This window comes from Eumetopias jubatus, unplaced genomic scaffold, assembly GCF_037043125.1.
Source record: "Eumetopias jubatus isolate StellerSeaLion01/CBP00866 unplaced genomic scaffold, mEumJub1_p1.0 scaffold_13, whole genome shotgun sequence".
In the NCBI taxonomy this organism is placed as follows: domain Eukaryota; kingdom Metazoa; phylum Chordata; class Mammalia; order Carnivora; family Otariidae; genus Eumetopias; species Eumetopias jubatus.
In genome coordinates, this window is record NW_028274819.1 from 52671643 (window position 1) to 52685385 (window position 13743).

Below are 13743 nucleotides of genomic sequence, written 5' to 3' on the forward strand. Positions count from 1 at the left end.
TCAGTGGGAAACCTTGAGGATAGAGGTTATGTAAAGCCTCCTCCCTAATCCAAACTTGCAGAGAATTCTTAGATGAATCTGCTTTGTCCTGACACTGTAGACAATAGGGTTAAGTATGGGGGGGAAAAGCAGGTAAATATCGGCCATGATGTTGTGAACTATGGGAGAGAGATGTTTCCCAAAGCGATGGACCATTGACACCCCGATAACTGGCACAAAGAAAATGAGTACCACGCAGATATGGGACACACATGTGTTGAGTGCCTTTAGCCGCTCTTCATGAGATGCAATGCCCAGCACAGCATTCAGAATCAGGACATAAGAAAGAAGTATGAAGACTGAATCCATGCCCAGTGTGGTGATAACTACACACAGTCCATAGACACTGCTGATTCTGGCATCTGAACAGGATAATTTCAGAACATCTTGGTGCAAACAAAAGGCATGGGAAAGGGCATTGACATGGCAGTAGTGATAATGTCTCAGTAGCAAAGGTGTAGGAAGTACAACTCCCATGCTTCTTAGCAAGCAAGCGAAACCAATCTTGCCTGTTACACTGTTGTTAAGGATGGTGGTATAGCAAAGTGGATGGCAGATAGCAACAAAACGATCGAAGGCCATGGCCAATAGCACTGAGGACTCCAGGAATGTGAATGTGTGGATGAAGAATTGCTGAGCATAGCGAGCACTTGCCTGGATCTCCTGAGTATCCAGCCATAACACAGCAAGCATGGTGGGAAGCATGGACATGGACAGACCTAGGTCAGTCAGTGCCAAGATGGAAAGGAAGTAATACATGGGCTGGTGGAGTGAGGACTCTATCCAAATGACAGAGAGGATGGTGACATTACCAATAAATGCTACCAAGTACACAAGACAGAATGGGATTGAGAAACAAGAATGGACACACTCCAATCCAGAAAATTCCCTCAGAATAAATATGGGCTCCATAGTGTTATTGTTATTCCAGACCACCATGGTGACTTTTGGCAAACAGTAAAGAATATTTTCTGTTTTCCTCTTTTATCCCTCAAAGTTATCCCTTGTGAACATGAGCACTGCAATCAGGATACAGTATATCTTTCCTCCACCCACACAGAGAAAGGAAGAAGGTGCCTTTTATGGTTCTTACATGAGAAACAGTTCCCAGTAGCAATGAGCACTAAATTCCAGAACAAAAAGTGTGTACCACACCATCTGGTCATCTCTGACAAGAACGCTGATGAATTTGCGCTGAGGACACTAAAAATTGAAGCAGCAAAAGAGTAGATAAAGAAATCTTTACCAAACATTATAAAAATGAAAATAGAGAAAAGTCAGAGTAAATGTCTATGGATTCACATTAATTCCTGTCAGTGATGTTCTTGAGTTAATCGTTTGTTGCTTCTAGGCTATCTCTTAATTCATAACGGAACTGTTCCCAAGGATTCAACATAATTTCCCTTCATATTTACTTTTATTCAATACTTTACAATATTTAAAAACAGAATATTTAATATTTTAGTAATAAAAATAAATGCCACATTATATAAAATGGGGACATGAAAAAGAGTAAAGTCTATAATCCTAGCATACTCGCATATTTTTTGCTGTTTAATAAAGCAATTCTTCCTTAATCTAAACTCCTCACAGTAGCAGGGAAAGTATTTACTATGATAAATATATCATAAGTTCACAATGTAACTATTAAAACTCTTCCTATGTGCCTTCCTACAAAATAAAATTAAAACTATATATTTAAATCAGACATCTGTTAGTAATAATGGGTAATATCCACTTCATTTCTATTAATCTTTTCTTGCATTTTTTCCTCTCAAAATGATGTTTATAATCACATTTTTAAAAATATTCAACCTAAATATTAAATGTCTTTCCAATTTTATGACCCATTGGCATGTACCTCCATGAACCCAGAGCAATCCCAGAGATGTCACCTTTACATCCACCACCAATGCCTCTTAGAAACAACCAAGTTCTTTTTCCCTTTTCAAAATAGAATTTTAATGTCTGGCCTTACTCTCTCTGAGCAATCTTTGCTGTGATTGCCTCTGCTGATGTTGGCCTTGCTCTTCCCCAGGCTGATGATATCGGGCAGAGCAGCTAAGGCCTGTGGGATTCTCTGCCCCTTCAGTTCCCTGCTTCCTTATTTTAGTCCTGTCTAATGCCATTGACTGCCCTTGAGAAAATTCTTCCCTTACCTCATTCTTTTTTCCCCCTCTCTATAGAGAGAAAGAGAGAGAGAGAGAGCAAGCTTAACCAACTGAGCCACCTAGGCACCCGTACGTACTCCATCTCTTAAAATCAGACATCTCGGGGCGCCTGGGTGGCTCAGTTGGTTGGGCGGCTGCCTTCGGCTCGGGTCGTGATCCTGGAGTCCCGGGATCGAGTCCCGGGTCGGGCTCCCTGCTTGGCGGGGAGTCTGCTTCTCCCTCTGGCCCAACCCCCTCTCGTGCGCGCTCTCTCTCTCTCTCTCTCTCTCTCTCTCTCTCTCTCATTCTCTCTCTCAAATAAATAAATAAATAAAGTCAGACATCTCTTCCGCAACATCTCAGCATCTCCCTCATCCTTCCTTGTAGACTTTAGTCTCTGAACTCTTAAAAGTCTAACACAAATTTCAGCCCTGGCCTGAAGTGAAGATCTTTCCAAATATAGCCCCAGATTGATCATTGGTTCCATTTGTCCAGCAGTGACCTTATATTGTCTCTATTTTATTTCATAAAAGCTTCTTTTCTTTTTTTCAAATTTCCCCCCTTGATGGATTCTTATCTGCATTTTATGGTGTGAACATTGAAAGTTCTCAGGCTGAACAATCTATAATTCCAAAGAACTCTTTGGCTTAGAATCTACAAGCTGAAGAACAGAAGGAAATACCAAGCCCTCCCCTCCATATAGTAAGACAGACTTGCCATTTTCTCCTTTTTCCCCCAAGCCCAGGCCTCCCATCATCTAGGAGTGAGACACCTCCCTGGTCCTTTTCTCCAGCCCCGAGTGGTTGGAGCCCTTGTCTTGGAGAAAGCAGTCAGCTAAGCAGTTCTGCATCTCCCAGGCAGAATACCAGTTCCATGCATTTCTTTTTCTTTACCTCCAAGCAACGTTTTTCTCTCTAGTCTTCAAAATCTAAAGTCCCTAGCTGACTTTCTTTTTTCTTCTACCTCACTCAGAAACCTTTTTTCGAATTTCTGTTCTAAAGCTCAGCTCATGAAAACACTCTAGACATTAACATTGAAGTATATAGCACACATGGGCATGTGTGTGCATGCACACACCCCACACACCCACACCCACACCCACACACACACAAAGAGGTTGTATTGTGGCCACAAAAGGAAAGTAGTTTACTTTACTCCATGCCAGGAAATCATCTTATGCTTTCTCTTTCAATTTTGATATAAATCACTTTTTTTTTTTTAATTCTTAGAGAAGTTGCAGAAAATAAAGTGGATCACTGGTATTTAGAAATGTCTTCTCCTTGATCTGAGCCCTCTCCATTCAGATTGCAAGGTTTAGAAAACTTCAGTTGCAGGCCTGTGCATGGATTTAGAGCTGGGACACTTGGGTTCTTTCTTGTCCTTCTCTCTCACTGAGCAGCTACCATGTCTTTCACTTTTTCTCAGTCCCTTTATGGTTGTCCTTTCTCTGTTCATTTTCTTATGACTCTATTTCTATGTCATTCACAATGATTCTTTGTGGTTCTTGACTTATTTCAACACATTTTAGTAATGGTAAATTGAAAAAGAAATAATCAGAAGAGGCTGAGACTGATACCAAGACATTTCAAGGATAGAGTGTGAAAAGACTCACCTATCCAAGTAATTAAGGGAGAGCCACTGAGGATGAGAACACCATTTGATCACAGCCTCTCTGGGGTCTTACCTGTGGTCCTCAAAAACTACCTTCTCCCCACTGACTAGCCTATCTTAAAATTGTTGAAAAAAGACATTATGATATGTCATACATTTCAAATTGTTTACTTCTAAAGAAAATAGCGCTCACTTTCCCTTCCTACATAAATTGTGTATTGTCCTAATGATTTTACTCTCTTTAGCCTTTGTATAATAACACCCCCTGTGCCAAAATCTACCTACTGTTCATTTGTAATTAAAAAATTACACTTACCTGAAATTTATAATAACGTAATCACATCAATATGAATGTTTAATCATGCAACCAGGAGCCAGTTTCCCAAAGGATCCAGTTTCATTGTGTCTTTCTCTGCCTAAACTTTCCTCCATTGGAAGTAAAATCATATTCTCTTTCTGTTTCTATCTCTGAGGCTTTCTCTCTCTCTCTCTCTCTGCCACTTAGTTTACTTTCTAAACAGCTTTATCCTTCCTAATCTGCCCCTTGCTGCCATTTTCTTCTATTTTGTTTCACTTAAATTTGTGTCCTTTCATTAAAAAAAAAAAAGTAATTCTATCTTTTTCCAGTTCTTTTATTGCCCCTGTCTTCTCATTTCTCTTCTGTTTTGGTTTATCCTTTACCTGAGAAGAACTCCCATCTCTATCTGAAGGTCACTCATGTACTGATTACAGATGCTACTGTTTTGATTCTCTAGGAACCTGAGGTCCTGAAAACATTTGATTCCATGAACAGTGAAGCCTGAATAATTCTAACTCTCTATAAATACTCCTGGTTTCTCCCAGGATAGAAAAGTAGGGATTGGTGTCAGAGTCTGATGGGTCCCCAGAGATGAAATTAATATAAACAACCCTTAACCATAGCTGTGCCAAGAGCATATGATTCTGATCCTGGAAATTGTATAAATGGATCCCTCCCTCTCTCTACCACTCCTAGTCCTTTCTTTCAAATGTAACAGTTTTCCCTTCTTGAATGAGCATATGAGAATGAAAGCATAACTACTCCAACCCAGAGGGATATTGAAACTTCAGCTTCATTAGGGGCATCCATATAGAACTGTGTTAATTAAGTGCAGAGAGGCCCCTCTGTTATAAGGTATTTACAACTTCTCACTGAACAGGATGTTCATCAGTTATGTCCTTAATAATCATTTATTAAGCAACAACAGGATTCAAGTCCCCATACTAACCTCTGCAAAGGCAAAAACTATTATCTGGTTCATCACTATTTCCACTGTGCTTAGTATGGAGCATGGCTTCCTAAGACATTCTTTTTTCAGCTTATACCTTGGCTATCCACCCTTTGCATTTCCTTACGAATTTTATACAGAGCTTATCAATTTCCACTAAGATCTATATTGGGACTTTCATTGTGAATGTATCAAATTTGTAGATCAATTTTGGGAGAATTGAAACTTTTAGGTTACCAGGTCTACCGATCTGAGAACATAGACCTCAATTAATTAAGGTCTTTATTTTTTCTCAATATTGTTTTATGCTTTTAAAATAAGAACTATTATATATCTTACATTATATTTATTCCTATTTGATACTAATTTATGCTAATATGAATAGAACTTATAAATTATCTTTTTTTCTAAATCTCTGGTACTGATATATATATATATATATAATGACTGCAAGATGCCCTCAGCAAGAATTATTAGCAAACTTTGAAAAAAAAAAGGTTTATTACTTATAGGACCTGGACATTACATGGCACACCTGGGACCACACAGCAAGGTGCAAGGTGGAGGCTGGGGGAGGGGAGAGAGCCCACTCTTGCACAGGGACCTGGCATTCTTCTTTTATTGGAATCAAGGTTGAGGGACTAGAGTTTCTTGGGCTCACTCTTTATTGGTGATTTTTTAAATTTAAATTCAATTAATTAACATATAGTGCAGTATTAGTTTCAGGGTAGAATTTAGTGATTCATCAGTTGCATATAATGCTCAGTGCTCATTACATCAAATGCCCTCCTTAATGCCCATCACCCAGTTACCCCATCCCCCAGCCCTGTCCCCTCCAGCAACCCTCAGTTTGTTTCATAGAGTTAAGCATCTCTTATAGTTTGTCTCCCTCTCCGATTTCGTCTTCCCCTCCCTTCCCCTATGTTCATCTGTTTTGTTTCTTAAATTCTACATATGAGTGAAATCATATGATAATTTAATGGTGAATTTAAAATGTAAGAGCGGGAATTTAAAGAGAGAGAAGAAAAAAAGCACATGGCCTAAATGGTCAGTCATCTAAGGAGCCTCAGAGGCCCCTTAGGGGAGGGGGCTTGGTTTAGGGGGCCTGGTTCTCTATCTAATTGTGTGGCTGGCAGTGTTTACCTGAAATAGTCATCTTTGAAATGGATACCTCTTTGAAGTGGAGGCTTAATCAAAGCTTAAGTCAGTTATTTGCATTAAAAAAAGAGAAACCAACTGTCAGGGTTTACACTACAATTGATTTAGTGCAATGGTTAAGACCCCTAGTGCAGTGTTGAGCAGAAGTGATGAAAGTTATGTTATTTTCCCTTTTTTGCTCTCACAGGTAACATTCTCAACATTTCATCATTAATGTATGTTTGCTAGCATATTTTTTGTAACTACCTTTACCAGAGAACATGTTACTTTCTATTGTTCATTTGATTAAATGTTTTATCAAGAATAGATGGTGAATTTCATAAAGTTATTTTCTGTGTCCATTGAGATTTGTGATTTTTACAATTCATATGATTTTCCTTCATTATCTTATTAATGTGATTAATTATATTGATTGATTTTTAGATATCAACTTTATATTTCAACCCACATTGGACATGTTACTTGACTTTCCTTTATTTATTGCCAGGTTTAGTTTGTTAATACTTTGTTTAGGATTTTTTACATCTGTGTTCATCAGTGAGAGTACCCCGAAATTTTCCTTACTTATAATGTTTTTGTTACGTTTTGCTATAAGATTATGCAGAGTTTGAAAATAATCTAAGAAAAATTTTTTTCCAACTGGAAGATTTTGCATGGCATGATGTCTTTATTAAATGGCTATCCAGGGGTAGTTTTACATATAGTCTTGATAAATAACAGTTAAAAGATGGTTCAGATTTTCTTTTTTGTTAGTTTTGAAAATACTTGTGAAGAAATATAATTATAGGTTATATTTTTAAACATTTGTAGGGCTACTTGGATTTTCTACTTCTCCCTTTGCCTATTTTTGTAAGCTATGTTTAATTAAGAATGTATATTCTAGATAAAAATTTTGATATTTATTAACTAAAAATTACTCATTACACATCTTTATGATCTTTCAGTGTCTTCAGGAGTGTCAACATATTGCCTTTTTCATTATTGATGTTGGTTTTATATGCATCGTCTCTTTTATACTTACCAGTCATACCACGGATAATTTCATTGATTCTTCAAAAAGTCAATTGTCAGAGGTTAAGTTCTCCAAAAGTAAATATTAAGAGAATTTGGGATGTAAAGTGTAGGTACTTTGTCTAGAAAGCATGAAAGCTACCTGCTTTGGTCAACTCTCTGTATATCTCAATTTTATCATTGTGCCTCCATGTGCATGTAATTAATCTTTGTTTTCTTTCTCCTGTTAATCTATCTCAAGTCAATTTCATTCTTAGACCAGCTAGAAGAAATTTAAAGGGTAGAGGAAAAATTGTCCTTCCTCAACAATACCTGAAAATTGTGCTGCCAAGCACTGATTAAAGAGGTTTACATCCATTACAGCATTTAGACTTATGACAGTAGATAATTACAATTATTTAGCAAATGCAAAACTGAGTTATAAGGAGGTTAAATAATTTGCTGAAAGTCTCAGAGCTAATAAGTAAGTGGATAGGCTACCATCCTAACACCAGGTCTCTATAGCTGCAATCTTCAATATAGCATAAATAACATTCTTCAAATGCTACCCATGTAATTACATATGAAAGATTTATTCCTAATCTTATTTTTTCTTACCTTTTCAGCTAATTTGAGAGTTTCACGGCCATCTCTGCTAGAGTTTTCCATTCTATTATACTCCTCTCTCGCTTTGATCACAGTGACTGAATATACAAAATGCTGAGACACACCAAATTGTAAGAACAAATTTTTACTCTTAAAAACCATCTTTATTGGGACCCAGAAGTGTTCTGAGCTTTGACTCAGCTGCCTTAAATAGGATCAATTCTTTAGGGATTAGTTCAAGCAGTCCCCAAGGTTGCGTTAAGGCCTTGAGTTCTTTGATCTTCCAGTGAAGCCACTAAAACTCAGGCTGAATGATTCTTCTGTGCCATCATTGGGGCATTTCAGATGAACATCTTTCTCCTTATGAGGACAGAAGAAAACAATAAACTCCAAGTGGAATTTCCTGCCCAGATACCCTCCCTTCCAGCAGGCACAGACCATACAGTTGCTGAATTCTTTTGATATCATCACCATCAAGATGGAAGGTTCTAGGGTCCCAATTCACATATCTGGGGTACATTATGGAGTTCAGACTCTTGGAGTGCAGCAGGCCCAGAGAATGGCCTAGTTCATGAATGGCAACAAGGAACAGATTAAACCCTGAAAAGGTACAGACAAAAGTATAAATATTAACTATGCATAAAGAAGGCAGAAAAAGAAGGGAGAAAAAAGGAGAGAACAGAAAAGGAGGAAATAACAAATGTTAGAAAGCAAGAAAAAGGCAAGCAGAGAAGGAAGGAATCTAGTGGGAAACAGAATGGCAGAACAGATGGACAGATAAACTGGAAGTGAACAAGAAGCATGGAGAAAATTGAGACACACTGATTAATGGAAGCAAAGACATAAAGAGAGAAAAGAAAATGTGACCATGTGTTTATGATAGGAGTATCTTTGTTCAGAAATGATCCCACCTGCCCCCACTCAAATAGGAGACCCAATTCCTCAACCAAATTTTCCCATCTCACCCTGGACACTCTGAGTCCTTCCCTTTACTCTCTTTACTACATTCTAGGCCCAAATGAAGACCATCATTACCAACACCTGGGCTCCCAGAGAGTTCTAGCATTCCTACCAGGTAAGGTCTTTACCTCTGTATGAAGTTGACCAATGTTCTACTCTGTCAAAGTGGGTAACTCCTGAAGGTCCAGAATTTGGTAAAAAAGCATGACCTAAGACACCACCTGGTCCATCAAAGGGCCAACAATCTCCATGGGCTGTGGACAATGACAAGCTATTGTCACAATGGGGGATCAGGGAAAGGGCAGGAATGGTCCTAGTAAGCCTCAGTGCCTTAGAGTACCATGCAACTGGATAATGCTAGAGGTGTGAGAGGGCTAAGGCACCATCTATGCAGAGGAATGGGGTGGCACCAAAAATCTATTTATCTTCTGTGGTAAAAGAAGAGGAGAAGATGGCAGAGATTGAGTGAAGGTTATATGTTGGACAGAAAAACTTCTTCCCAAAATGAAAGGAAAAGGGAGAAGGAAACTTAGACTCTATAGTGTTTTATAAATAGGTTGGATCAACTTTGAACAGTGTTTCAATAGATTTGAGGGCTACACAACTGCCTTTTGACAGGCAAATGTACAGTCACCCTCCTTTACTCTGTTCACACAACAGTGCATCTCCTCCCCTATCTCCTGCTACATTGTACTAAAGATGTCTTTCTGTGTTATAGACTTACTGATTTCCATTAGGTTTGTCTTTTTTCAAAAGCTGAACTAAGTGGACTAGGTTTTTCTTTATGGATTGAGACCATTTGCCCTTTACATGGGACACCATACCCTCCTTCCCATGTCTGTTTCTTACCTAAGTCCCAGAAAGAAATCTTGATGTCTGCATCTTGATTTTTCACTTGCTGGAAAATCAAGAGGGTCACATTGCTCCAGATGGAAACTGTGTCTTGCATAATGCCTTTCACTATGGATGGGTTTATATCTCTTGGGTAATTGATAATCCTGAAAGAAGAAATCTTTAAGTGGAATAGCTCAGAGGTATGGGAATTATCCTACGTCTAAAAAGAAATGACTGCTTTGGGGCAAATCACTTAATATTTTTGGGACTCATTTTGCTCATCTGTAAAATAAATTCCCAAAGAATTAAACCTGCAAAATATAGATTCCTAAGAATTTAGACATTTGTTAGATTTCTGAGAATTTTATCAAATTCCCCACATTCCTATATAAACCAAAGTCTGAAAACCATAGCCCTACAAAGTAGTTATGAAAAAATAATCAATGTGGACTCAATTGAAAAATGTACAGCGTTCTATATAAGTTATTATTAGTTGGCTTTGGATGTCTCTAACATGCTTTGGATTCCCCACAGAAAGAGTACCCTAGATAGGGAGCAAAAATACGTCAAAATTCTCTGCTATAAACAACCCCTCCCCCACCACACACACACACACACACACACACACACACACACACACACACACACACACACACACACACTTCAAAAAAAAAAAAAGTTTTAACTAAGCAGAAGTCAGTAGAAGTGCTTCCAGGAGGCACTCATTGCTCCAGGCTTTAACAACAAACACCTGTAGGTCAAAGTGTGCTTATCCCATTTAGAACTTCCTGGGAAAGTGGAGTCCCATCAGCCCCATCAGTTACTCCACAGTGGGGATGGTGTGGCACAGCCAGCGTCTGCTCATCCTGTAGGTCTGTCTCATTCAGATGGAAGGGCGGCAGGTGCTGTATGTCTTCCCCCTGGGTGAGGAGTGGTGACTCTTTCTTGGTCCGGAAAATCTGATGGGAATAGTCCTGGATGAGAGGGAAGGGATGAGTACTTAGAGAGGATAAGGGCAGACTTGCGCTACCAGCAACCTGGGGCAGAGCCTCTTTTGAGGTTCTGGGAAGGATGGGGCTTTCTGTATCTGGCCTTCTTAAACCTCCTGTTCTCAGTTGAATGATGACATCTATCCCTGATTCTCCTGTCACGGGGAGACAATAAAATAAAAGTGACCTAGATAGCCTGTTAAAAATTCTCCAGAAATAAAGCATCCAGTGTCAGGAAAGAGAGGCCCAAGAATAAAGGTATAAGGTGTTAGGTGGGACTTGTCCAGGGAAGATGGTGTCTGGTCTTCCTGACCAATTGAGGTGTTCTCAATCAGGACAGAATCTATGACTCCCATGACATAAAATTTGGCCATTTCTGCATACCCAGTTCATTTGCATTTATACGTTCCATTCCATTAAGATACTTTTTTAGAACTCATTCATTAGCTACTCCCTGTCTCCATTAACTTTCTTACCATCTGGTACTGAATTTCAACTTCTGGGGGAAAAAAGAAGTACACCTTATATTACAGTCAGGCTCTATCTGTATCTATGTTTGAACTCTAGTATTTTAAGGGCAGTACTTATTCTAACTTGGCCTACACCACAGTTCTTATGATAGTACTTGATATAAACTCATGATTAATTTTTACATTTGGTATAAAATTACATTTTTATGCCTTTATTTTATTGTGGACTTGGCTGGGCACTCAGAGGCATATGATTTAGCATGTTTTTCTGGACTAAGTATGAGCAGGAAATTTTACCCCGTCCTTGAGTAATTATGAAGTACACAACTAACACCAGTTTCAGTTATTTTGGATGCTTAAAAAGTCTAGAACAAATTCACAGTTGCTTGACAAATTTCAAAGTGTGTAGTAGACAGTTTGAGAGGTTTCTCAGTCCATAGGAAGGACAAGTTTATTAGTCCATTTAAATCACTTCCTCTGATTGCTCACCACCTGCCAGATTCAGAGATGCAGACCCTGAGTGTTCTTCTATGCCCTTCCAGGAGTCTAAGAGTAGGGGAGGGGAGCACTGCAATTGCATTATTCACTAGGCACTATAAGAACAGTACTTTTAGGGGCCCAAAGATGATTTCATTACTTCTGAAATCAGAAGAAAAAAACCTGAAAGATTAAAGAAAATGAAAAAAGATTTAGTATGTAATATTAATATATTCATTTCTAGACCATGTGGTAACTGTATGGATATAAAATATAATGGAAGAAGAGCCCACAACAGACCAATGTTACAACATGGTCAAATCAGCACACCTACCTTAATAAAGTCCAGTCCTTTAAGGTCGATAGCAGGGGGCACTGGGAAGGCCAGGCACCAAGGCAGGAAAACAGTAACCTTGAAGACGGCACGCTGCATGGCAAATGCTCATTCTCCCCCTGCCTTAACTCATGTACCTAACATTGATCATGGAGCCTTTATAGCCATGCTGGCCACATCCAGTGACTCATGCTGCCAGTTTGCCCTTTCCTTGCACTGGTTAGTGTCGTCATTGTCCTTCCCGAGCTGAAGGCAGAGTGGTCAGCCTGGCAGGGTGACGACAGCAGCCATGGGATTTATTTTGCCATTCATTTCACACCTAATGGCCCTCAGAATACCTGGCCACAGCCCTGTCAGAGGAAATAATGGTATATCTCAGGTTATAAAGGACATTATTATTTAAAAATGGAAGAAAAAAAAAACCAAGAAACTGGAGACATAGAAACAATTTATTATACCTTTGCATATAGAATAATTTCTTTACTAGTCACAAATATTACCTTGCTCCAGAAGCTAAAAAGAGAGAGGTATGTGAAATTGAGGAAGAGAGTAGCATCCACTATAGTGAAAATTTAGATCAGAATATGAAAAAATCTCTGAGACCCATATAGAGGAGTTATAGGGACACACAGAATGATAAAGTTGCTAAAAATATGTTTGAGAAAATAAGTCAATTGACTATAAATTGAGAGAGACACAGAAATTTATATACACAGCAAAAGATTTCAGTTGATAGCCTTCGAGATCACACAAATATGAGTATGAACATTAACTCAGCTACCTAAAAGTTGATCTACCTTAAGCAAGTTTTTTAATACTGTAAAGCCTCCATCTCTTTATCTGTAAATTAAGGAAACTAATAATATTCACATAATTTGATGTGTAAGGGAGATAGAAACTGAGCACTGGGCTTGGTAACAGTAATCACAATAGGCAAGAGCTATTTTACAATTATTTTTACATTCACACGGACACAAAAATTGAAGCAGAAACAAAGACCTGGAGACACCGAGAGAGAATGATTCAAACACCAAGCTTTACTGAACACTTTCTGAGTGCCCAGACCTGAAATTGCCTCCAATGAGGGAGACACGGAGTGAACAGATGCAGTTCCATTTCTTGCTCTCAGGAGCTCATTCTTTGGCAACCCCAGGGACACCTGCTACACTGCTCCTCTGAGGACTATGCCTCTCCCTCCTATTCCTGCCAGTTCCTCCAGATAAACCAAAGGGGATAAAACGACTCTGGGAAGAGAGTGGAAATAGGATAGGGAATGAATGGAGAAAGTAGGGGTGTTCATTACTTCTGACTCACCCCCAAAACTCTAGATCCCCGCTTCTACATCAATTCCTTCTGACAATTGATCTTAATCAAATTTCTTTCTTCTTCTTCCAGGGGTGCCTACTCCCTGAATATGATACCATCCAGGTGTTGTCCCTGCAAACACAGGCTCAATAGGTCCAATTGGTCTACCTTCACCTATTCTCTGAAAACATGCCCTTCTAGGGAATGAAACTTCCATTCATGCTCCTTTGGAGAACTGTAGCCCTCTGCTCTGTCTTCCCATCCCTGTCTTCCTCATGGCTGGGAAAGACACCATATTTGATTGCTATTTCTCTGCCTTGGCAATATTTGGCATTGGGGAGTGGTGAAAGAGGCTGTGAGGACTGTGCCAACCATGATCTTGGCATTAAGACCAGGTTCACAATTTCATTAAATGTTAGCCTGATAGCAAGATGTGATAGAAGCCAGAGTTCCAGGCCTTGGGCCTATAGTAAAAACAAAAATCAAATAACAGGTGTTAAGGATGAAAATTGAGGATCATATAAGAACTTGTAAAACATAGGCAATTATTGAGGACCTATTATGAAATAAGTC

The 13743-nt window shown here is 38.9% G+C and overlaps 2 protein-coding genes across 2 annotated transcripts; both read right to left on the reverse strand.

Annotated features, from left to right (window-relative positions):
- Positions 1-987, reverse strand: LOC114218625 (olfactory receptor 51L1-like). The gene has a single exon (XM_028115791.2). It carries the CDS (start codon positions 976-978, stop codon positions 1-3), a length of 978 nt encoding a protein of 325 aa, XP_027971592.1. The 5' UTR covers positions 979-987.
- A 7142-nt stretch (positions 988-8129) lies between these two features.
- MMP26 (matrix metallopeptidase 26) lies at positions 8130-11964 on the reverse strand. The gene is given in 7 exon segments (XM_028115790.1): positions 8130-8161; positions 8240-8401; positions 8890-9015; positions 9611-9759; positions 10347-10399; positions 10402-10569; positions 11866-11964. Coding segments are annotated over 7 exon segments (789 nt in total).
- Positions 11965-13743: the final 1779 nt, after the last annotated feature.